Here is a 26,237-nt window from a genome sequence, read left to right on the forward strand (position 1 = left end):
CACTCCTCACAGACAGTCACCCGGAGGAAACCCACGCAGACACAGGGAGAACACACCACACTCCTCACAGACAGTCACCCGGAGGAAACCCACGCAGACACAGGGAGAACACACCACACTCCTCACAGACAGTCACCCGGAGGAAACCCACGCGGACACAGGGAGAACACACCACACTCCTCACAGACAGTCACCCGGAGGAAACCCACGCAGACACAGAGAGAACACACCACACTCCTCACAGACAGTCACCCGGAGGAAACCCACGCAGACACAGAGAGAACACACCACACTCCTCACAGACAGTCACCCAGAGGAAACCCACACAGACACAGGGAGAACACACCACACTCCTCACAGACAGTCACCCGGAGGAAACCCACACGGACACAGGGAGAAAACACCACACTCCTCACAGACAGTCACCCGGAGGAAACCCACACGGACACAGGGAAAACACACCACACTCCTCACAGACAGTCACCCGAAGGAAACCCACACGGACACAGAGAGAACACACCACACTCCTGACAGACAGTCACCTGGAGGAAACCCACGCAGACACAGGGAGAACACACCACACTCCTCACAGACAGTCACCTGGAGGAAACCCACACAGACACAGGGAGAACACACCACACTCCTCACAGACAGTCACCCGGAGGAAACCCACGCAGACACAGGGAGAACACACCACACTCCTCACAGACAGTCACCCGGAGGAAACCCACACGGACACAGGGAGAACACACCACACTCCTCACAGACAGTCACCCGGAGGAAACCCACACGGACACAGAGAAAACACACCACACTCCTCACAGACAGTCACCCAGAGGAAACCCACACAGACACAGGGAGAACACACCACACTCCTCACAGACAGTCACCCAGAGGAAACCCACACAGACACAGGGAGAACACACCACACTCCTCACAGACAGTCACCCAGAGGAAACCCACACAGACACAGGGAGAACACACCACACTCCTCACAGACAGTCACCCAGAGGAAACCCACACGGACACAGAGAGAACACACCACACTCCTGACAGACAGTCACCTGGAGGAAACCCACACGGACACAGAGAGAACACACCACACTCCTCACAGACAGTCACCTGGAAGAAACCCACGCAGACACAGAGAGAACACACCACACTCCTCACAGACAGTAACCCGGAGGAAACCCACGCAGACACAGGGAGAACACACCACACTCCTCACAGACAGTCACCTGGAGGAAACCCACGCAGACACAGAGAGAACACACCACACTCCTCACAGACAGTCACCCGGAGGAAACCCACGCAGACACAGGGAGAACACACCACACTCCTGACAGACAGTCACCTGGAGGAAACCCACACGGACACAGAGAGAACACACCACACTCCTGACAGACAGTCACCTGGAGGAAACCCACGCAGACACAGAGAGAACACACCACACTCCTCACAGACAGTAACCCGGAGGAAACCCACGCAGACACATGGAGAACACACCACACTCCTCACAGACAGTCACCTGGAGGAAACCCACGCAGACACAGAGAGAACACACCACACTCCTCACAGACAGTCACCCGGAGGAAACCCACGCAGACACAGGGAGAACACACCACACTCCTCACAGACAGTCACCCGGAGGAAACCCACGCAGACACAGGGAGAACACACCACACTCCTCACAGACAGTCACCCGGAGGAAACCCACACGGACACAGGGAGAACACACCACACTCCTCACAGACAGTCCCCCGGAGGAAACCCACGCAGACACAGAGAGAACACACCACACTCCTCACAGACAGTCACCCGGAGGAAACCCACGCAGACACAGGGAGAACACACCACACTCCTCACAGACAGTCACCCGGAGGAAACCCACGCAGACACAGGGAGAACACACCACACTCCTCACAGACAGTCACCCGGAGGAAACCCACACGGACACAGGGAGAACACACCACACTCCTCACAGACAGTCCCCCGGAGCGGGAATTGAACCCACAACCTCCAGGTCCCTGTAGCTGTGTGACTGCGACACTAACTGCTGCGCCACCGTGCCGCCCACTAGTGGAATGTTTCAAAACTTAAATATTCTTGTACATTTTTCACTTCCAAAGTTTGTCCTATAGTCCTATATTTTTTTATTTACTAAATACAAACTAGTACTTACAAAATTGGTTGGCCAAAATATTGGAAATCTCTTCATTGCATTTTGTTGTCAGTTGAATAAAAGAAATTTTCGAAAAACAATTTAGAAATTTAGACTTTTTTTGGTTTGTTTTGCATTTTACAAAAAATCCAACGTGAAAAAACATACTCATATATTTATATGTATTTAACTCAAACAGAACCAGAAGCCTACCTCAGAGGAAATCCTTCAAATGGCTGAACAGCTCAACATGGAGAAGGAGGTGATCCGCGTCTGGTTCTGCAACCGTCGACAGAAAGAGAAACGCATCAACCCCTCCAGTGCCACCCCTCCCCTGCCCAGCCAGCCCCCCCCTGCGACGCACAAACCCCACTGCTACAGCCCACAGATGGTATGACTGCCCCTCACCCTGTGCTCACCTCATCCCCCTCCCCTCCTTGAAATCCCCTGCTTGGTCTTTTTTTAAGGTCATACCTTTAGCATGATGTTTGAATGAGAATCAGCCTCTCTGGTGCTACATGTGTTTGACCTGTGTTTGTCAATCTGTCAAACCATTACTGACCCTAGTTTTGTAGCAGCAGCTAGTTATTCTTAGGGTAAGCTGAATTTGACTTGAAGTTCTAGACCTGGACCAGTTGCTGTTCAGTTAAATTCAAGATAAATGTTATTTCAGTGCAATATAATTCATCTCATACATAATATACATTAATATATTCATTCATTCATCGTCTGTAACCCTTATCCAGTTCAGGGTCGCGGTGGGTCCGGAGTCTACCCGGAATCACTGGGCACAATGCGGGAACACACCCTGGAGGGGCACATTAATTTATTTCCTTCCCATAGTTTACCACAATTAGCACCTTTTATGGCTGCATTCTGCACTGTTTTGCACGTATTTCACTTTGCTGCTGTGTAATACACCAGTGATTCTGAACTGTAGAAGTGTATACAACACACAAATGTTTCCCAGGAAAGTGAAATTGCTCATTGTAAGGAAGGTCTTTCCATCATGTTCTGGCTTTTCTTTATAGCCCCAGTGAACAGGAGACGATAGAGCTACAGGCTGTAAAGTGGATACAAGACTAAAATGATAAATTAATTCCCATGTCACTAAATAATTCCAGACCCAATAAAATGCACTTTCTGTAGAGTTTAAAAATGACTTCTTGGATTATAACAGTTATAACTTCTGATGCGATTTGACACTGTGTTGATGTGCTGCTTTACCTTCTCTTTATGATGGGGATTCAGAACAGTTGAGAAGCACTGGTCTATCCACAGCACTCTGAGGTTGTGAAAAGTACAGAGACTTATTTGCTGCACATTTCTTTCTTCCTCTTCTTTTCCAAGATGTCCGGTCAGGGACTAGCTCAGGTGGCCACCAGCCTCAGTGCTACAGGTGAGACCCCAATCTTTATTTCAGTTCTGATAGTGGATTTATCTTCATATAAAAATGGCCTTAGAACATTTTGGATATTTTAGAGATTTAGAAGTTGACTCTAAGGCAGGGGTCACACTCATTTTCACAGAGGGCCACATCGGCGTAACGGATGTCCTCAAAGGGCCAGATGTAACTGTAACTAAATGTAGTGTAGAATAAATGTAGGTACTCCTTAATGTTAAATAACTCTGAACTTATTACTTATTTAACTTAATATTTGCACAGATGTAAAAATGTTTGCTAGTTGCTCTGTTAACAACATAAACCCTGTTCATTTGTGAGGTTCAGAAACTCTTATTACTCCATCAATCAACGACCAAACTCTCCAAGTGAATAAAGGAAAATATCATCAAACACAAGGGATGACGTTAACTTTGTCACAGTTGAAAGGGGCAGAATAACAACATCAAAGCCCAAAATTACTGTCCATTTTTCATTTTTTAAATTCCAATTCTGAAATGAAAATAAAGTCCACGGATCTGTTTATTTCAAAACAATAACTTAAAGTAATTATACACTCAGCCAAGTATTGTTTTATAAACTGGCTGCTGTAGGTTTCTTTTCTTTTTCTTTGAGGAATTGTTTTGCGAACGTCTGCAGGATTTTATTTAAACGTGTGGCTCTCTGTCCGTGATCCCATCGGTGAAAACAGTTTCAACAAAAGCACAAGCGTCCGTCTCAGGTTCATGTCGTCGAGATTAAAACTTCATCCAGGCTTTTTTCAAATAAAGGAAGTGTCTTTTTCTTCTAAACATTTTGAAGATAATCCAGTCGTGTGAAATATACTTTATTTCTAATTATTTCTAATTGGAGAGTGATCCGTCTTCAGCTGACGTTGCTCCAGAGATAATGATTAACAAAATGATCAAATATAGGGAGAAAACCAGCCTGAGCCAGCGGAGCTTGTTTGCACGAACTGTAAAGACATTTGATCTGTCAAACATTATTAAGTTAATAAAGACTACTAATATAAAATAAATAAATAACCCCATTGATGGTGCCAAATACTGCCTCTGTGTTTTGCTCACAGTTACAGAGCCCTTTCCACATAGTTTTATTCTCTAAAAACAAACATAATTTTATAATGTAACTCAAAATATTCACTGTGGTTAAAATATTTAAAACAGGAAACTGTCTAAAAAGGTGTTGGTGCCGGCTGTGTGTACATTTACAGAGCAGTCACACAGGAGTTTGTTTTAATCAATCCATCCTCCGCCAGCTGTGAGTTTGCCCTGAAAGGTCATGACTGCAGCCTGTAACTGATAAGCATCACTCCTTTGTTTGTTTGTTTGTTTGTTTTTTGAAGCTGTCAGTCCAACCCCTTCTGTGACTTGCCCTCCTAATCCTTCAGGCCATGCAGCGATGAGTGGCCGCCCCTCATTCAGTGACTCCGCCTCCTCTCAGCACAGCAAGCCCTGCCCCACCCAATTTAAGCAGCCCTGGTCTCAACACAGGGTAAGGGGTCATATTCTCTCTCTCTTCTCTCTCTCTCTCTCTCTACCTCTCTCTACCTCTCTCTCTCTCTCTCTCTCTCTCTCTACCTCTCTCTCTCTCTCTCTCTCTACCTCTCTCTCTCTCTCTCTTTACCTCTCTCTCTCTCTCTCTCTCTCTCTCTCCCTCTACCTCTCTCTCTCTACACACTCTATCAGATTTCACCATCTCTCTCTCTCTCTCTCTCTCTCTCTCTCTCTCTCTACCTCTCTCTCTCTCTCTCTCTCTCTCTACCTCTCTCTCTCTCTCTCTCTCTCTCTACCTCTCTCTCTCTCTCTCTCTCTACCTCTCTCTCTCTCTCTCTAACTCTCTCTCTCTCTCTCTCTCTCTCTCTCTACCTCTCTCTCTCTCTCTACCTCTCTCTCTCTCTCTCTCTCTCTCTCTCTACCTCTCTATCACCATCTCTCTCTCTACCTCTATCTCTCTGTCTCCATCTCTCTCTCTCTCTCTCTCTCTCTCTCTCTCTCTCTCTACCTCTCTATCACCATCTCTCTCTCTACCTCTATCTCTCTGTCTCCATCTCTCTCTCTCTCTCTCTACCTCTCTATCACCATCTCTCTCTCTCTCTCTCTCTCTACCTCTCTATCACCATCTCTCTCTCTTACCTCTATCTCTCTGTCTCCATCTCTCTCTCTCTCTCTCTCTCTACCTCTCTATCACCATCTCTCTCTCTCTCTCTCTCTCTCTCTACCTCTCTATCACCATCTCTCTCTCTACCTCTATCTCTCTGTCTCTCTTTCTCTCTCTCTCTCTATCTCAACCTCTATCTCTCTTTATCTCTCTCTCTCTTTTTTTTTTTTCTCGGTCTCTGACACTTATTGTTGTCTTTATTTCTCTTTATAAAGGACGTTTGTAAGAACACAAATACAACATAATAATCAATGAGAACATATAGGTTTCACTAGATGTTATGATTAATTTGAATGAATATTAATCAATAAATATGTACAGATGCCAGTTTAATTCTTGATCAAACAAAAGGGGCTGATTCTCTTTTGTTGCCAGTGCTATGATTGGGGATATTATGTAGATCATTGCTTCTAAAGCAACGAGGCCTTGTAGGTTTCCACTGATAAGTTCTTCACATTAAACACTGAAATAACATTCACATGTTTATAGACGGTGTGTTGTAGGAAATGTGGCTAAAAAGCCCATGTGAAGGATTAGATCGTTCTGAGGTGATATTTGAGCAGTGAAGGATCTTTCCAGAATGTTCCTGCGTACACAAACAGTCTGACTTTCTTGCTCTTTTTGTTGCAGAGTAATGTGTTCAGACACCACTTCACTGTTATGTACGATGCCGAGATGCCTCTAAAAACCCTTGCTTCTCCCCACATGTGTGAATGTGTGTTTGTGTGTATGTACATGTGTGTGTGTGTGTGTGTGTGTGTGTGTGTGTATATAAATGGGACCATACACATTACAGGAACACATTGATGGGTGTAAGCACAGGCATGAACCAGGCTCTCATCAGCAGCAACCCCCTGGCTACCATGCAAGGTGTGTGATCGATGGAGCAGGTGCCGAGGGAAAGAAAAAGTGGGAAGATATAGTCATTTAAAAGAGCAGAAGAAACCAAGGATCACTGCTCGTAAAAACAGATAAATAAAATGAATAAGTAATAGATTAGTGATAGATCTTTGAAAAACGTTTATTTGCTAGATTTGTGATTTATTATGAAAATATACACAGAGCGGCCACAAGATTAAAACCACTGACAGGTGAAGTGATTACATCACGACGTTGGCGCCTGTCTAGGGGTGGGGTACATTAAGCTGCAAGTGACCAGTCTGTTCTTGAAGCTGTTAAAAGCAGGAAAAATGGCCAAACATTAGGATCTGTGTGACTTTGACCAGAGACAAAGAGCGTTAAAGTTTTGGTCAGAGCTGCTTCTTGCAGACGTTTTTCAACGATGAATGCAATGATAAATGGAGGACTACACTTGATCCCCCACGATTCTTGAGTTTGTGAAAGTGTAATCCATTGAAGGTTTCTTCAGGGAAAGGTGCCTTTGAGCTCCATTGTTTAGGAATTCACCATGTTCCACATTCCCTCAGTTTTTGAATTCATTCACCACCATATTTCCACCGGGTGCATGTCTCTGTGTGCGAGTGAACGAGCTTTTCTCTGTCCTCTGACCTCTTTATCGTGTTTACTAACATCGCTGAAGCTCTCATTTCTAACTCTTTCATTTCCATTTCATATTCATTTATTCACCTCATTCAAGTTGATTCCAAGACCAATCGTTTAATCATTTATTAAATGCTCATTTGCTGTTCCTTTCTTGTTCTTTCCTCTCGTCTCATAGCCCTGGCTGCCAGTGGTGGCCAAATGCCCATTACAGCTCTTGAGGGCAGCGGTCAGATGTTCCTCGGTGGAGCCGGAGGTCCGGGGGCCGGGACTGCGCCCTTCCCTCTTCCTTAACCGTCCCACGCTGTTGCCCATGGCGGCGAGTGCCAGCATGGGCTTGGTCAGCGCCATCAGGGCATCTCCTCCTCCTAGCGCGAGCCGCATGAGCCCTGACTCATGCTCTGCCTCTCCCTGCTCGAGCCCTGCCTCCTTCTGCTCTTTCAGTGAAGCCTCACCCCCACCTCTGGGCGGGGCCATGGCAGAGTGACACTGAAAGAGCCCAGCTTGCTCGAAGGGGAGGAGTCAGTGGAGCAGTTGGAACACCTTGCCTTTTCAACCAAAGCCATCTCTCACTCCCTCCATTACTCTCCTTCACTCCCTCTCTCTCTCTCTCTCTCACCGAGTCTTTTAAAGCCAAAAATACACAGACCGAAAGAGGGAGGAATGATCGTGGGAGAAAGGGGGAAGAGGAGAGAAAGAGAACAGGAGAACGGGGATGTTTAAACCAAAAAAAAAAATTTGTGCTGTCTATTAATTTGGAGAGGTGGCATCGCAGAGTTCCTTGGCCATTAATGATAATGTACATGTACACGTTTCTAATCGAAAAAGAGACTTCTAGAAATGGATGAAACCGAGGGCAGGGATGAGAGGAAAGAAAAAGACTGTTGTGAAACAAAAACGGGTGGCAGAGGAAAGGAAAGAAAGAAGAACATTTGACGGAAGGGAAGAGTTTAAACCAAAAAAAGACGTAAGTGGAAAGAAAAGACTCATAAAGACAAACAATGACAAACATGCCAAAATTGCCAAAACCAAAACCAAAAACCGAAACCAAAAAATCGGAGAGAAAAGCTTTACCTAAAAGACTTGTTAAACCTGACCCGTCCAGGATCAGATCATCGACTCCACACAACGACGCCAAAATATTTCTCATTGTTCGGGTTTGAGTTCATTTTGTACCTTGCTTTAGATTCATTTTCGAATTTTTGTATTTTTTGAGGATTATTTTTGCTTTTTAAGGCATCTTTCTCAATCTACCTCTACTGTCAGCTCACTATATTTACTACATTTCAGACGACCATTCACCGGGATACTTCCAACAAGTCACGTTTTTGTCGTTCTGTTCGACTTCATCATGATAAAGGTTTCGCTTTAACGGCTTTAAAACACAAGTCGTGATGATTTACTTGTTTAGAAACATTCTGCCCAAACCTTTATCATTTTGATATCTTCATCCATCTTTTTACTGTTTCTTGTTGTCATCCTACACCCGCCCATAACTCATTCTCTTGGATACCAAAGCGTTTGTCTGACCTTTGAACAAGCCTTCAGACAAGACCTCAGACATGTCAAAAAAAAAAAAAAAGATTAAGAAAAAAACAGCGACACGTAGATGAAGAAGTAAAAAGGAAATCATTTTTAAAAGAAGTGACGCTGGTCCCCTACACCGAGCCCCCAACACCCTGCCCTCCAACCTCTTTCTACCCCTCTCCAGCGCCTTGGGAAAGATCGGATCACAAGGGCCGAATCCAGGAGGAGAAGAGGAAGGGAAATGAAATGACAACGCGAGGAGCAGCAGCGGAAGAGGACGCCTGGGAAGCACAGGGGAATCTCGACGTGTGCGAGCCGGACGGGGAGCTTCTGGACCGGGACGAAGAAAGTTGCTGATGTTGATTTCCCGTTTCGTTTCTTTTTACTTTTCCTTTTCCAACACAAGGATCAAACCAAAAATGAACGTAAGCAAAACCAATGAAGGACCGAAAGACATAAAAGGAACCCACGAAACCAAATACGAGGAGTGGACGAATAGGAGGTGGACGAGGAGGATGTTTTTTAGAGAAGGGAGGCGGGGCGGTTCAGTGTTGACTCACCAATAAGCTCCAGACCCTCTCTTCCCTCCCTCCTGTCCGTTAATGTATGGCCTCCATTCGTTCACTCTGTTCCTGGGCGGAGGGATATTTATTGACCTCACTGAACTGAACTGAAATATATATATTTTTTGTTTTATTGCTCTTTTTTTCTTGGTCTGTCCGTTGATGCTGTATGACCTTGTCTCATTCTTTATATTTTTGGGATGGGGTGATGTATTGCCTATTTTCATATTTTTGTCCAATATTATGGTTTTGATCTCGTCGTGGGGGAGTTTCTCATCAGGTGGTTTGAAATAATACTGTGAAAATGTAGCTTCCAAGTTTTTCTTTGATCAAGAATGTTGTGGGTGGAAAAAAAAAGAAGCCAAAACTGAAAAAAACCAAAATCTTTTTTTATTATTTATTTATTTATTTATTTTGGACACACAAACAAACCAAATAGCAACCAAACCAATGCACAATGGGTGGAGGGAGACAGTTGAGGAACTGTATTGGTGCTTTATGAGAAACAGTGAGAATGCATGCAGATCACCTCTGACGGAGTGTTTGTAAGTGTGTGCGCGTGGGTGAGTGTGTGTGCGTGTGTGTGTGAGCAAGGAAGCTATTCTCCAGCATGTAAAACCAAACCGAAAATAACCAGTTAGCCTACACACCTTCTGTCCAGTGTGTTACCAAAAACAGTGTTTGACTAAGTGATCTCGCTCAAAGAACACGGACGCATAGCAACCAATGAGAAATCTAGTGGGAGGGGGGGGGGGGGGTTCGAATCAGCTGTGAAGGCAGTTGATATACACTTCTAGAGGGAATGTACCTGTTAGTGCTTCGATAGATTTTGTAGGAAAAAAAAATCTATGTTCTACTGCTTAATTATTGCTAATGTAAAAAAAAAAAAAAATAAAAGGCTGTGACTTAAAAAAAAAAAAAAAAAAAAAGAGAAAAAAGAAAAAAAAAAGTCCTTATGAAAATGTTGACGATGATAATGATGACTTTAGACCAAAAGCTTTAAACTGTCTCTCTTTGGATTTTCCTTTTCATTCAGAGATATTTGTATTTATTGTTGAAGGGAGCGGGGGGTTGTTTTTGCGACGGTTTGTTCGATGATTTGTACGTTAGCGACTCATCTTTATTTATTGGCTTATTTATGTATTTATGCTGTTTTTTAATTTATCGATTTGGTCTTTTTTAATCTTTGTAACAAACTGGAACGATGTGGGGTGGCATTCTGGGAGGAATCACGTACGCGTCGTCGCTGAGATTAATGCCAATCTCTTTTCTAATCTCTTTTAAACTACAACTAGCAAAACCAACGATGTACTCTTTCTTTGGCGGGGGTGAGGTTCCCCGATCCACCCGCTGCTGAACCGACACCGAACCAACACCGAACCAAAGGGTCACAGCAAAGAACTAATTATCCAAAGTAGAAAACAGGCGCTGGACTTGTTCAGCCACGGTTCAGTCTGTTACCTGCGGTGATTGGTACTGAGTGGTACCCGATAAACACGGTCCAACCTCCAAACCCTAGATCCAACTCATTCCTTTACCTTCTTTGTCTTTTCTTTTCGATGAGTTGGATACGAGAGAAAGAGAGATATACTGCATATACCTCATGTCTGATTAGAAATGCCAAATAGATGAATACAAAAGCTTTAACTTTTTTGAAAAAGGTGAACAGAGGAGACGTTGCTCAGGAGAGGGTTTGATTAGCTTCATTTGCGTGAGTAAAAGGGTTCACAAACTTCCCCCCAGTTACGCAGCTTTCTTCTATTTCTGGCCTACGTTCAGAACCTCAGCAGAGTTGTATTTATTTGTATTTATTTTTTTCGCCAGGAATAGTTTACTGTGTTAAATCCCATAATATGTTGTGACATAACGTGTCTTTATTTCTCTTTGTGCATGTATGTGTGTGTTCTCTACAGAGAATCTAGAGTGATACCAAAGTTACCACCTGTGGACTACTGCCACTGGTACTAGACACACACACACACACACACACACACCTACAGACTATACACAGACACTTGTAGCTCAGTAACATATCAAGAGCAGCCACTTACTGATTAATTTGCCTTGTTTGTAAAATTAGCTTTTTCCGTAACGAAGGTCAGATATAAGGTGTGTCCTAATGGGCCCGGTTCTGTATCATCTGTGGATCCAGTAAATCCAGTGGTTTACTGCTAAAAACGATACTATAGACCTTTAAAAAGCAAATTTTCAAGTGACGTGCCACATATCGAAAAAGGGAACGCACCCTTCCCCAATTTTTTACGTTTGTTTTGATAGATATTTAATACGTTTAATTTTCCACCTTCCATTGTTCAAAGCGTTTTCTTTGTTTTAAAAATGCAGCTTTAATCCAAAGGTAATTTGATGAGGGCAACTAAGGAAGATTTTACTTATGATAAAAAAAAGACCTCAACAGTGAAAACCAAAGAGTTCCACGGTAACTTTTTCTCTTTACACGTTTTTATGAAACATGCAGAAGCTTTCGTTTTTCTCGTATCTCAGAAAATGTCCTCACGGAATAATGCTGACGTTGGTAGATGATAACGACTCTTATGATGGTCACTTTTTGACTCTGTATTTCTGTAAATGCTAGGATCCTTTTTCCCCCTCCTCTTTGTCTGTGTGTTCTCCTGCTCTTACCTCAGAAGCTCTCCATGGAGTTTGTAACCCGTTTTGGATTTTGTTCAGAAACTGTTGAACTGTCCTTTACTCATCGCTCTCTGTGTGCCTGTTGTTTGGGGTGGGAATGGAGAGGGGAGGGAGTGGGCGAATCAACCAATATGTGTTAGGATTAAAGTGCGACTTTAGACCAAGAAGTGTCCGAGTCTGATTTGTTTTCTCTTTCTCTTTCACCTTTGTGAGGGTTTGTCTGGGGAAAACCTGTCTACTTAAAAGGTATTTCTGCTTGTGTGTGTGTGTGTGTGTGTGTGTGTGTGTGTGTGTGAAGCCAGAGCAAAGAGCATACAAAAAGCTCAAGGGATTGAGCACCGGTGCATATCCTGAAACAAGTTTCTTTAAAGTGAAGGCCAGACTTCAGTATTCTTTGGAGATGCACAACTACACAAAACTATACAAGACAAGAAGATATGGCTACATTTTATTACCTTTATTTGAGTATAAATACAATAACGTTTGATCTAAATTCACACAAGTCACCCAATTCTGGGTTATTACTCACACTTGAATGTTTGTTGCTCCATTATAATATTCCACTATTATTAGATTTATCACAACAAAATTCACAATTCAAAAGTCTGTGAGGAGTGTGGTGTGTTTTCTCTGTGTCCACGTGGGTTTCCTCTGAGTGACTGTCTGTGAGGAGTGTGGTGTGTTCTCTCTGTGTCTGCGTGGGTTTCCTCCGAGTGACTGTCTGTGAGGAGTGTGGTGTGTTCTCTCTGTGTCTGCGTGGGTTTCCTCCGGGTGACTGTCTGTGAGGAGTGTGGTGTGTTCTCTCTGTGTCCACGTGGGTTTCCTCCGGATGACTGTCTGTGAGGAGTGTGGTGTGTTTTCTCTGTGTCCGTGTGGGTTTCCTCCGGATGACTGTCTGTGAGGAGTGTGGAGTGTTCTCTCTGTGTCTGCGTGGGTTTCCTCCGGGTGACTGTCTGTGAGGAGTGTGGTGTGTTCTACCTGTGTCTGCGTGGGTTTCCTCCGGGTGATTGTCTGTGAGGAGTGTAGTGTGTTCTACCTGTGTCCACGTGGGTTTCCTCCGGATGACTGTCTGTGAGGAGTGTGGTGTGTTCTACCTGTGTCTGCGTGGGTTTCCTCCGGGTGACTGTCTGTGAGGAGTGTGGTGTGTTCTACCTGTGTCTGCGTGGGTTTCCTCCGGGTGCTCCGGTTTCCTCCCACATTCCAAAAACACACGTTGGTAGATGGATTGGTGACTCAAATGTGTCCGTAAGTGTGTGTGAGTGTCTGTGTCACCATGTGAAGGACTGGTGCCCCCTCCAGGGTGTGTTCCTGCCTTGCGCCCAATGATTCCAGGTAGGCTCTGGACCCACTGCGACCCTGAACTGGATAAGGGTTACAGATAATGATTGAATAATATATAGTGTATAAAAGTAAAATAATATAATAATTGGAATAACACCTTTTTCTCAAAAACAAACCAAAAAATATTTTTAATTAAAAAACATGACTAAGTAAATAAATAGTGAAAATAACTATTATTTTCAGAATCAGAATCTCTTTATTTCGCCAGGTATGTTAAACATACTAGGAATTTGTCTTGGTGACAGCAACACATGTATGACATGTAACACAGACTGTTAACAAACATAACTCTAAAAGAGGTACAATAAACAATAAATAAACTAAAGAATACAGTTAAGTACTAGCAGAAAAAAAGAGCATTAAGACATAAATTAGACAACATAAAATATAAAATCTATACTGTACAGATATGAGTATGAATATAAATGTTTCCAAATATACCTGAAGTAGGTTATATTATGTATTGTTGTAGGAGTTACAGAAATAGAACTTCTGTACAGCTGTGCAAAATAGCATAGTGCAAGTGAGTAAAGTGTCCTGTTCAGTGCAGTTAAGTCCAGTCGGTTTAGTTCAGTGGTTTGGAGACTCAGAGGTGTTCACTGTGGTTGAGGAGAGCTACAGCTCTGGGAAAGAAGCTGTTAGCATGTCGTGTTGTGCTGGTTTTGATGGTCCTTAGTTTTCTACCAGAAGGGAGAGTCTGGAAGAGGTGATGTCCAGGATGTGAGGGGTCAAGCGTAATTTTGCGAGCGCGTTTCCTCACCCTGCTGGTGTGGATCTCCTGAAGCGATGGCAGGTTACATCCAATGATATTCTCTGCTGATCTGATGATGCGCTGGAGCCTGGCTCTTTCTTGTGAGGTAGAGGAACCAAACCAGGTGGTTATGGATGAGGTGATGATGGACTCGATGATCGCTGTGTAGAACTGGATCATCAGGGTCTGTGGCAGGTCAAATTTCTTGAGCTGCCTCAAGAAGAACATTCTCTGCTGAGCTTTCTTGGTGATGGAGACAGTGTTCCTCTCCCACTTCAGGTCCCTGGATATGGTGGTGCCCAGGAACTTGAGTGACTCTACAGTGGAAACTGCGGTGCCATTGATGTAGAGGGGGGATACAGGGGGTGGGTTGCGTCGGAAATCCACCACCATCTCTACAGTCTTGTCTGTGTTCAGCAGCAAGTGGTTGTCACTGCACCAGGACACCAGCTGACCAACCTCCTTTCTGTAAGCAGACTCATCACTATTGGCTATGAGGCCCACCAGAGTGGAATCATCTGCAAACTTCAGGAGCTTTACAGCTGGTTCCTTGGAGACACAGTCGTTGGTGTAAAGGCTGAAGAGAAGGGGTGAAAGAACACACCCTTGTGGAACTCCAGTACTGAGTGTTCGAAGGTCTGAGGTGTGTTTCCCAAGCCGCACATACTGTCTTCTGTCTGTGAGGAAGTTTGCAATCCACTGACACATGGAGTCCGGCACTGACAGCTGGGACAGTTTGCTTTGAAGTAGCTGCGGCACAACGGTGTTGAAAGCCGAGCTAAAGTCAACAATATTTTAAATATTATACTGAGTTTATTAATATAGAACTAAATTTTCTATGACTCATCTTTTCTCTTTTTGATTTTTGAAAGTTGGGAAGAAATGTGCTGTTCATCTTTCTTTAATTACGATAAGTCGTAGCGTTAAAGTGGTGTGTCCGCGTGTGTAATTTTCTTTTGAAGCTTCAGACGCCTTGAATATCCCTGTAGCTACTAGTTTTGGGCTGCTGCCCGACTGCTCATGCGCAGAATATCATGCTTGTAAACACTTAGCTGCTAACTCTGACACAGCTCTGATTGGTTGAGCGACATGATCGTTATTCGTCATGTTTTGTTTAAACAAAAGAGTACATCATATCTACACGGATATATTCAGCTGTAAATAAACACATTTGTAGAGGCTCTAGCTGCTTAAAACGTGAAGAACAGCAAGGAAAGACTACCTCGTGTTAATGTGTGTTTAAAGTTATTCAGTCTTGAAGATAAAGCTCCTCTGTTTTGGGGTCTGCTGCAGGGCTGCGCATGCGCAGTCTAAATCGGGCAGGTAGCGCAAAATGATTACCCTGTTGTTCACCGTTTCATGACATCACAAGTGTGACAACAAAGGTGGAACGGTGTGTTTGAGTAAGAAGCCAACTGTATCGTGTACAAGGCTGAAGTTTATTTGCCTGTGTGTAATGTCTTTTTCCTTTCATTCTACTACAATAAAAACCCATGGCTCTGTATTAACCGAGCTCTGACACACGGTGTGTCCCGCCTCTAAGTGCCACAGTCCAATCATTAGGTTTTTAGAGGCTTTACAGTGCTGCCTCTTTTTTTGGGCAGTTTCAAGATGGTGGAAGATTGCCCCAGACACCTCTCATAAATATGGAGCTGCAGAGCCTTCAGTACGTTCTCAGTGGATTCAGGGAGGGCTCACCCCAACGTACTTTCATCATATACATGGTGAGGCATGTTCCAAATGGCCCCCTACCCTTTTCCCTGCATTAATCACACAAGTGAATACCCGGAGCAGCCAGAACCGTGTAGAGAGAGTAGTTAGCAATCTGGTCAGTGTGATTTCTATAAACTCCACAATACTTTATTCTGGAACTCCTGCACCTAAAATAAAACATCTGAAGAGTGAAAAATCTATAGAATATAGAGTAGTGATAAAACTGGTCTCTCTTCAAAATATCTGTGAGAGTGACTTAATAGTAATTTATTTGTTTATGACCACAGTTGATGTTTGATTCACTGTAGAGGCAAAATAACTTTATTAAAACAGACCTTTATAATGAACACCTGGATAAAGCTCTCCACAAACACTGCTCAGTCTGTAGATAAAGAGAAAGCTTTAAGAATCTAGTGGTTACTGGTGGTATTTCTATATGAGGTGACCAAAGAAATAAAACTCTTCAGTGTTAGATGACACTGTCAAGTTAGATTCCTGATTAATTTGTACAGTGAAATGTGCCAGTTGTCTAGATCGCTAACTCTTAATTTTTCCACTAAACAAGACACTTTAGAAGTTATCGCAACAATTGCTCCCCGAAAGGTTTTCCAGGAACCGCCACTAGAGAGTGCTGATGTAAACAGAGCGGTAGAAACAACAGAGTGGCGATACTCTCATAGGGAACCGTTGTAAAGGGGGCAGAGACTTTTCTCTGAGCAGTGCGAGTGGTGAATAGTTCCAAACATGCTACGTTCAGCCCATAGAAACACATTTGTTTCCATTACTTACCAAGCAGTATGTTGCCCTTTTTGATGCATTATTTTTGTATTCGCTCAGCATTAACAATTAAATGTTTATCTTAATTAGCCAGCCAGCTACTTATTGAGACTAGCATTTTCATTTCACTAATAACTTTAAGGTCACATCACTTCTAGTCTTTGATCAGAGGCGATTGCTCTAAGACTGCAAGTGAAGCTCAGCTTCCCCTAAAATGTTAAAAAAATAAGTGATCAAATATATACTGTTGTGTACATGTCATTGAATAAATATGCACTACAACGCGCTCAACTTTTTTTCAGAATCAGCTTCTTATCACTGGTAAAGACGCGGCTTTCCTCTCAGTCATTCCCGCAGCTTCACAGTGATTTAAACAGTCCACAGAGTTCAATAGCGAAGCAGCGAAGTGCAGCGAAACGAGACGAGTCATTGGATAAATGCTGGGCTTTGTCCCGTCCATCGTCTCTGGGGGTCTATGGGGCAGTGGGCTGGCCCGGACGCTCAGCTTCTGCATGATGATTGGATGATCTGTCTGAGGCTGAATCCCTTTTTGATTGACAGTGAAATGAGCGAATCAGCGATCCTTTGGTGTAAAGATCCGTGGGAGCATTACATTTTCATTCTGTTCTGAGCTTCCCCTCCTTGAAAGACCAGCACTGTCTTTGATGTACGGTAAAGTTACATTTTAAGTTGTTGTACATATCAAACATTTTATATGAACAGTTAAATGAAACTACAGTATATTTGGGTCACGTGATATTAAACTACAGCTACAGGTGCACAGCTATGTTCATGGCAATGATCAAGGTACTTGACAGTGGTGTAATTGTTGTAGCTGCAGGTGCTGAAGAATAATTCGTCTTCTTTGCTTTTCTACTCTGACTCTTACGAACAAGATGTCCACCGTCAATCTGCGTTTCCCTCCTTGCAGCTCTGATTCACTCGGACTCTGTTCATAACCTCAGCCTGATGTACCTGCTGGTAATGTTTTTTTTCAGATCATGGCATGAAGGAAGGTTGCTTTCCAGGAGCATGTCCTCTCTTTCCAGCAGTGCCCAGCATCACTGAGCTCCATGAGGGAGACACTAGTTCTCGCCCAGAACAGCTGCTCTGCTCTACAGACGAGATCAAAGGCCTCATCTGATGGTTGGTAGAGAGCACATCCCTTGGACTCTTTCAGTCGTAGTAAAATGCTCTGTTCTCCATCAGGACTCTAATTATTGTATGTAAGTGCATCCTTGCATTTCTTACAAACTGATTACCCTCTTAACTGTGTAGCCCCCTCGATGGCATGGAACACGTGTCTGGAGCTGTGTGACTGTGACACTACCTGCTGCGTCACTGCGTATGAGATGTCTAATTTTTGTTTAATGATAACTTACTGGACACAATTTTCTGTTATTGTGGTTTCTTGTGATTGTCAGGTTTCTGCTGATCATCGCTAACCATTTTGCCTTCTGTGTTTTACCTCGGGGGAGCCATACATCTGCACTCCTTTCTTTGACTGATTGGTGCATCTGAATGCCGCACAGCCAACCATGGTATGAGAGTTGATCTATAAAACGTTACATGTAGTCTTCGTCCTCAGGCCTGACACTGTACATTTTTTAGTTAGCACACTCAAACATTTGTGTTCACACTGTTCCCTCTTATGTTGTCAATCATTCATCCATCCATCCATTGTCTGTAACCCTTATCCAGTTCAGGGTCACGGTGGGTCCAGAGCCTACCTGGAATCATTGGGCACAAGGTGGGAATACAACCTGGAGGGGGCACCAGTCCTTCACAGGGCAACACACACACTCACACACATTCACTCACACACTCACACCTACAGACACTTTTGAGTCGGACTGTGGAAGGAAACCGGAGCACCCAGAGGAAACCCACGCAGACACAGGGAGAACACACCACACTCCTCACAGACAGTCACTCGCAGGAAACCCATGCAGACACAGGGAGAACACAGGGGTTGGACAATGAAAGTGAAACACCTGGTTTTAGACCACAGTAATGTATTAGTGTGGTGTAGGGCCTCCTTTTGCGGCCGATACAGCGTCAGTTGGTCTTGGGAATGACATACACAAGTCCTGCACAGTGGTCAGAGGGATTTGAAGCCATTCTTCTTGCAGGATAGTGGCCAGGTCTCTACATGATGCTGGTGGAGTAAAACGTTTCCTGACTCGCTCCTCCAAAACACCCCAAAGTGGCTCAATAATATTTAGATCTGGTGACTGTGCAGGCCATGGGAGATGTTCAACTTCACTTTCATGTTCATCAAACCAGTCTTTCACCAGTCTCGCTGTGTGTATTGGTGCGTTGTCGTCCTGATACACGGCACCGCCTTCAGGACACAGTGTTTGAACCATTGGATGCACATGGTCTTACTGGTGCAGTGTGGAGTTAATGAAGATTGTCCACCAGGCTGCTCCAGTTTAGCCATGACACCTCCCACACTACAGTGACAGGGGTTTCACTTTCATTGTCCAACCCCTGTGTGTATATATTTTCCCTTGAAATAAATTAAGTAGTAATTTTACACGCTGATTGGTGTATTTAGTTTTAGTAATGAGTAGTATTCTGTAGCAGTACCACTTTCTGCCACTAGATGGAAACCAAGCTCAACCAAGTGTAGCGAGGGAGCCAGGGACAATAGAAGTTGATCTGAAGGTTTGGCAGATGTTTCAGAAGTGTAACTCCGAGTGAGTTAACCGTGAGGGTAATTCATGTAAATCTTTTCTTGACTGTTAACTCTCCGTGTCACAGAATGTAGGGCAAACATGTCTGGCCGGTTAAAGGTATTTTGAATAGCTGCATATTTGAATTCTAACTGTGGCTCAGAGGCTGTTGAGAGTTGTTTTCTCACTGAGACCATGTTAGACTCTGTTATTGCTCAGCCTGCGTGGACTCAAGGCAGGAAAACACCCGAACAGGGTCCACCACAGGGCATCACACACTCAAACATAAGAACAGACAAACCAACTACAATACTGTGTTTTTGTACTGTGTGAGGACACTAGCACCCGGAGGAAACCCACACAGACACAGGGAGAACACACCACACTCCTTACAGAAAGTCACCCGGAGGAAACCCACACAGACACAGAGAACACATTAAAACTCCACACAAACAGTGACCTGAGGTGGGGATTGAATCTCGACTGTATTTAGTAAGTACACATTCAAATTGTGAACCTGGCGCCTGCAGCACACTTCAGAGTGGAGGACAGAGTCATGATTACAACTCAGTTCCATTAAGACAGAAACGTCCTGGGGTCCTAAGCAACATGTTGATAAGGGGCCCTCCCTGAACTCTGTGAGACAAAATGTGACAATGTTTCTACCTCCTCTTTTTGGCTTAAACATAAACAGCCATGACCAGAACAAAATGAGGTGTACACAACCGATGTTTATTGAAAATAAACCCCAATATATAAATAAACAACACGTAAGGTGGAAGAAAAAGGACAAAACATAGCTGTGTGTTTTCCAGCTTCCAACTTTGTGTCACCTTAAATGTTGCAGTCGTTTTGTCCAGGCTCACGTTACTGCTTCACTGTTTAAGGTCAAATATGACGGTGTTAGTGTAACTGTGTTATTATCATGGCAATATTAAACTGGAACCAAACTTAGCCCGTGGTAGTAACTACGTCATGTTTTAATGTGGAATGGAATAGTAAGAAAGTTTTAGAGTGCACTGGTGTGTTTGGGGAAGTTTAAACGTGTACCTGTGTCTGCTTGGGTTTCCTCCGGGTGACTGTCTGTGAGGAGTGTGGTGTGTTCTCCCTGTGTCTGCTTGGGTTTCCTCCGGGTGACTGTCTGTGAGGAGTGTGGTGTGTTCTCCCTGTGTCTGCTTGGGTTTCCTCCGGGTGACTGTCTGTGAGGAGTGTGGTGTGTTCTCTCTGTGTCTGCGTGGGTTTCCTCCGGGTGACTGTCTGTGAGGAGTGTGGTGTGTTCTCCCTGTGTCTGCTTGGGTTTCCTCCGGGTGACTGTCTGTGAGGAGTGTGGTGTGTTCTCCCTGCGTCTGCGTGGGTTTCCTCCGGGTGACTGTCTGTGAGGAGTGTGTTGTGTTCTCTCTGTGTCTGCGTGGGTTTCCTCCGGGTGACTGTCTGTGAGGAGTGTGGTGTGTTCTCTCTGTGTCTGCGTGGGTTTCCTCCGGGTGACTGTCTGTGAGGAGTGTGGTGTGTTCTCCCTGTGTCTGTGTGGGTTTCCTCTGGGTGACTGTCTGTGAGGAGTGTGGTGTGTTCTCTCTGTGTCTGCCTGGGTTTCCTCCGGGTGACTGTCTGTGAGGAGTGTGGTGTGTTCTCCCTGTGTCTGCGTGGGTTTCCTCCGGGTGACTGTCTGTGAGGAGTGTGGTGTGTTCTCCCTGTGTCTGTGTGGGTTTCCTCCGGGTGACTGTCTGTGAGGAGTGTGGTGTGTTCTCTCTGTGTCTGCCTGGGTTTCCTCTGGGTGACTGTCTGTGAGGAGTGTGGTGTGTTCTCCCTGTGTCTGCGTGGGTTTCCTCCGGGTGACTGTCTGTGAGGAGTGTGGTGTGTTCTCCCTGTGTCTGCTTGGGTTTCTTCCGGGTGACTGTCTGTGAGGAGTGTGGTGTGTTCTCCCTGTGTCTGCTTGGGTTTCCTCCGGGTGACTGTCTGTGAGGAGTGTGGTGTGTTCTCCCTGTGTCTGCGTGGGTTTCCTCCGGGTGACTGTCTGTGAGGAGTGTGGTGTGTTCTCCCTGTGTCTGCTTGGGTTTCTTCCGGGTGACTGTCTGTGAGGAGTGTGGTGTGTTCTCCCTGCGTCTGCATGGGTTTCCTCCGGGTGACTGTCTGTGAGGAGTGTGGTGTGTTCTCCCTGCGTCTGCATGGGTTTCCTCCGGGTGACTGTCTGTGAGGAGTGTGGTGTGTTCTCCCTGCGTCTGCGTTGGTTTCCTCCGGGTGACTGTCTGTGAGGAGTGTGGTGTGTTCTCCCTGCGTCTGCGTGGGTTTCCTCCGGGTGACTGTCTGTGAGGAGTGTGGTGTGTTCTCTCTGTGTCTGCGTGGGTTTCCTCCGGGTGACTGTCTGTGAGGAGTGTGGTGTGTTCTCTCTGTGTCTGCGTGGGTTTCCTCCGGGTGCTCCGGTTTCCTCCCACAGTCCAAAAATACATGTTGGTAGGTGGATTGGCGACTCAAAAAGTGTCCGTAGGTGTGAGTGAATGTGTGTGTGTGTGTGTGTTGCCCTGTGAAGGACTGGCGCCCCCTCCAGGGTGTATTCCCACCTTGCGCCCAATGATTCCCGGTAGGCTCTGGACCCACCGCGACCCTGAACTGGATAAGGGTTACTGATAATGAATGAATGAATGAATAGACAGTATAAAAACATCAGTATAGGTTCCCATTTCACTTTCCTGCTTCAAAGTTTGGTTCATGGTACTCTTACCCTGCAAGGCTTTTAATGTTGTGGAGAGCAGCTGCGCAGTTCATGCCAACTCTAAATATATTCCCGCAGCTACGTTAGTAGACTATTATTTTTAAACAATCCGACCTCGAGAAGAATAGACAGTTTTACCTCACCGCTGTTCCCGCAGTCTCGCAGAGCCTTCCTTCCTCTTTTCGGATCCTGAAGGATAGTTTTGCTTCACCTTCTGATGATACACCCGTAACTTGACGCGAGGGGGAGACGATAAGGCCTTTATTAATTTGAGGGGCCCTGCGCAGTGAGCACATAAGGTGGTCCAGCTCTGCATTAAGAAGAAAAAGAAGAAACACCTTTATCTCTGCATTTGCTCTATCCGTGGTAGTGATCACACAAACACACACTTTTGAGCAATTCTTCACAAACACTAGGGGCAGCGAACACACACACAACCAGAGCAGGGGGCTCTTGGGGAACAGTTTGGGTGTTAGATGCCTTGCTCAAGGGCACTTCAACCGTGAATGAATGTTTCCTTGCTGGTCCCGGGAATTGAGACGGTGATCCTCCGGCCTCAAGTTCGCTTCTTTTACTTTCCCTTAACTAACCTTTAGCTTTCTTTTTAATTACAGTGTTTATTTGTTTAGGAACATAGGGTGACAAATTGGTGCAGTTTTGCAAGTGGGATTTTAGACTATTCTTGCCCGTTACTTGACCCTTATATGGGATCAAAGATATTAAAGAAATCAAACATAAACTAGTAAACATTGGGACTTATCGTCCTGCGTTCCACATTAAGTAGCAAGACCAGCACCCACAGTGCAAGCCCACATCAAGGTCACCCATGTGCACGCTGAGATGATGATGATGTCCTTTCCTAAGTCGTTACATAACTCAGTTATATTTATGTAGGAGTCCAAGACCAGAAATTCCTGAAATAAAAATGAATGAAGGTGATCAAAATCAAGCACTATTTCGGGATAAAAATAAATAAATGTATCGTTTAATATTGAGGAAAGAAAGAAATGATCCGATATTAACTGTCTGTGTGCCAAAAGTTTCTGAACATCTAGGATTATCTTTTAATTTTACGGTGAATTTAAGTGGGGTAACAATCAGCTGGGAGTGGGCCCCCTGTTCTACTTAAAGAACAGGGTTCTATCAAAGTCTGAAGTTCATAAAGTGTCTGTGGAAGTGTATCATGGAATGGAGAGATTTCTGGGGACCACACAATAATTATTGTTGATGCTCTTCAGGCTGGACATACTGTATATAAACGGAGGAAGTCCAAGACCATTGTTACCCTTCCTAAGAGCAAGGCGTGTTATAGTTGTAAGGTCCCAAAGGAACCCATGGTAAATTGTAACCGAATAAAGGCCTCTCTCACTTTGGCTGAGGTCAGTGTTCACAAGCCCACTGTCAGGAGAACACTGAAGAATGATGCGTTGGAAGTAATAAGACATTACTTTGCAAAGTGTAAAAGTCACACGAAGCTAAAGCACTACTCAATTATCTTTGAAACGCGGTGGTGGTAGTATCATGGTTTGGGCTTGTTTTGTTTCATCTGGGTCAGAACCGCTTGTCATCACTGGTGGAAATGTGCATTATGAATTATACCTTGTTTTAGGTCATATTTATAGAGAAATATAAAAAATTATAAGTGGTCACCAACTTTCAAGCACCACTGTACTCACTGTTTCACTCATATTTAGCAGGATGAGGATTCCCCACAAGGGGGCAGTGCTAGCTCTAGAATAATTATTGGTGGTTCCTCTGCATGATGTTTTGACCCAGTAAACGTGTGTGTCCTTTTAAATAAGTGTGTTGTTGGTGTTTTAGGTTCTTTATGTTAATAGCAAAAGTTTTGACGTAATTCTACTTTAATTGAGTTATGAGATGGAAGTGTATGTAGATCTAGAATGCTATTTGGTGGCATTTGACCTTATCACGTCCACAACAAAAAAGACTTTGAGTAGGTCTTAGATGACATTTATTACTATAATATAATTTGCCAACTATTTTCAACTCCTGGCTGCACTACAAATGTAACTCTGGGGACCCACACACACACACACACACACACACACCCTCCTCAGCTGAACAGACCACAGTATGACGTAGGTCTTATGATGTGCTGTTATTATTATTGTTAACAGTGCTGTTATTAATAGTAGGGCTTTGGTCTTTGTGTAGACTGAGAGTGGTGGCCGTGGCAACAGATGCTGCTGGGTGTTTTTTTTCTGCGCCTGCTGCACGTGGCTGAGGTTGGAGCGTTGGCAGGCCGGCTGCTTAACCACATTCATCCTGGCACTGGACCTTGCAAGGTACACACACACACACACACACACACACACACACACACACACACACAAACGCACGCATGCTTATTCAGACATAAACGACAGATCTGTTGAGTCGTCGTCTCACACTTCCACTCGCACCTTCGCGCACACACACACACATCAACAGAATATTCTGAACATTGACACAGACCCATACACAGTCTGAGGTGGCGTACTCTTAAACCTTAATAACATTCTCATAAACCACATGAACTCACACATAGGCAGACTTAAACACACACACACACACACACACACACACACTTTCCATTTACCCTATGTATTAAAAGGTGGAGGAGATTGTTAATTCCAGTTGAAGCAGATTTGCCACACAGTCCCCGACCCAAACCCGGGCACCATTTCACTCTTTTTCCGAACTGTGCTTTCTCTTATTTACTTTCCACACCATATATCCCAACATGACCCTGTCATTTAAATTCTCTCCCTATTTCGCCGGCTGTAGTCGCCCACATTCAAATAGCACTATATTTTGTTCCTATAACATGAAACCCAGATTTTCCCCCCTTTTTTTCTGACAGTGTGTCCAACCCAAACAGAGCAGTGACATGGGGTTTGGGGCCGCTTGTGATTTTTTTTTTTTTAAAGCCTTGTTGCTATTTTTAGGAATTTCATAGAGAGAGAAAGATTCAGGGAGGGAGAGAGAGAGGGAGGGGAAGAGAGAGAGGGAGGGAGGGGGGAGGGAGGGGGAGGGGGAGAGCAAGCAAGAAGTGGGGGGAGTAAGGGAGAATTTGAGGATGGTGGGGAAGGAGAGAAGAGGGTGGAAGTTGTGCATAGTGCCAATGTAAGGAGGAAGGGAGAGTTCCTTGGGAAGACACAAGAGACGCTGTCAACACACACACACACACACACACCCCAATATAGACTGACACCGTTCCACACATACCACTGCCCTTCTTACACACACACACACTCAAGTAGGCCCCACTCACTCACACTTTCCATATTGCTTCACTCCTTATACTCAGTCCCCTTTTGAACATTTGAACACCTGAGCCTCAAAAAGCTGATATAGGATCAGCTTGTGCCTTTTATACATCACTCAATAGAAATACACATGAACGGATGGAGCCTGACGTCACCTACGGTTTATTACAGCTTCTATTCTGTATAAATGTTGCATAAAGTAAATCCAAAAAGAGTTCCTCCACAAGTTAATGTCTTTAGTTTGGATTGTGCTATTGTCGCCAAGCAACTTTATTAATGCAAACACACACCTGAGCAGATGTTATTCATTTATTCATTTTCTTTACCTAGGTCATCGTGTCCGTGTTCACGTGATGGGTCCTGAGCCCTCCCAGGGATCGCCGGTTGCACGTCGGGAACCCTCCCTGGATGTGAGGCCGGTCGGTCGCAGGGCATCGCTGACAGGTTCACACACTCACTCGTGTTTTACAAAGTGGCAACACAATATCATTCCCATGTGAATGCAGTAATAACAAGGATACACAGAGTCATGGTGTGTAAATAGCTCTATACAGTCCTTGAGGAACGTATTCCGAGAATGTATGAATGAGTGAGTTAAAAACCGGTCACAAGCCACTCGTGGTGCACTGTGTATTTTGATTTGCATAATTATTTACGATAGACTTCTCCACATCGAATATGTTGCAGTACTTTGATGCCTGTATCTGTCAACACCAGTGCTGGTAAATGGGGTTTACCTGAGTTAATATTAGAGACGTAGCATGTACTGCACTTAGCATTGCTTATATCCAGCTATTTTAGAATTTAATATTGTTAAAAAAGCCCTTTAAAATAGCATTTCACACGTAAATTCTGTCATGATTTGTGTCCCTACTTCTAACCCCCATGTCTCTCTCTCTCTCTCCCCCTCTCTCTCCTCACAGACTGGGTGTTATAGGCAGACTTGGCGTTGTGCCTGAAACGGGTCAAATATAACTTTCAAATTCCTCTCTAGCTGTCTCTCTTCCTCACTGACTTACCGTGGCCTCACACACACAAC

At 44.5% G+C, this 26,237-nt stretch overlaps 2 protein-coding genes across 8 annotated transcripts in view; both read left to right on the forward strand.

Moving 5' to 3' along the window:
• pou2f2a (POU class 2 homeobox 2a) overlaps positions 1–8,774 on the forward strand; it is a 62,151-nt gene extending 53,377 nt beyond the window's left edge. For 2 of the 5 annotated variants that reach the window (XM_066673716.1, XM_066673715.1), the window contains 4 exons: positions 2,361–2,552; positions 3,512–3,560; positions 4,909–5,057; positions 7,402–8,774. In XM_066673716.1, the coding sequence (XP_066529813.1) occupies positions 2,361–2,552; positions 3,512–3,560; positions 4,909–5,057; positions 7,402–7,710 (699 nt within the window). In that variant the 3' untranslated portion in view covers positions 7,711–8,774. Of the gene's footprint in view, positions 1–2,360; positions 2,553–3,511; positions 3,561–4,908; positions 5,058–6,519; positions 6,594–7,401 lie in introns of all 5 variants that reach the window. The other 3 variants (XM_066673718.1, XM_066673719.1, XM_066673717.1) reach the window with 3 other exon arrangements.
• Positions 8,775–17,622: 8,848 nt separating this feature from the next.
• erf (Ets2 repressor factor) overlaps positions 17,623–26,237 on the forward strand; it is a 59,259-nt gene continuing 50,644 nt past the window's right edge. For 2 of the 3 annotated variants that reach the window (XM_066673720.1, XM_066673723.1), the window contains exons 1-4: positions 17,623–17,690; positions 17,823–18,085; positions 24,105–24,235; positions 25,529–25,642. In XM_066673720.1, the coding sequence (XP_066529817.1) occupies positions 25,552–25,642 (91 nt within the window). In that variant the 5' untranslated portion in view covers positions 17,623–17,690; positions 17,823–18,085; positions 24,105–24,235; positions 25,529–25,551. The remainder of the gene's footprint in view (positions 17,691–17,822; positions 18,086–24,104; positions 24,236–25,528; positions 25,643–26,237) is intronic. The other variant, XM_066673721.1, reaches the window with a different exon arrangement.

Source organism: Hoplias malabaricus, chromosome 6, assembly GCF_029633855.1.
Source record: "Hoplias malabaricus isolate fHopMal1 chromosome 6, fHopMal1.hap1, whole genome shotgun sequence".
NCBI classification, from domain to species: Eukaryota; Metazoa; Chordata; class Actinopteri; order Characiformes; family Erythrinidae; genus Hoplias; species Hoplias malabaricus.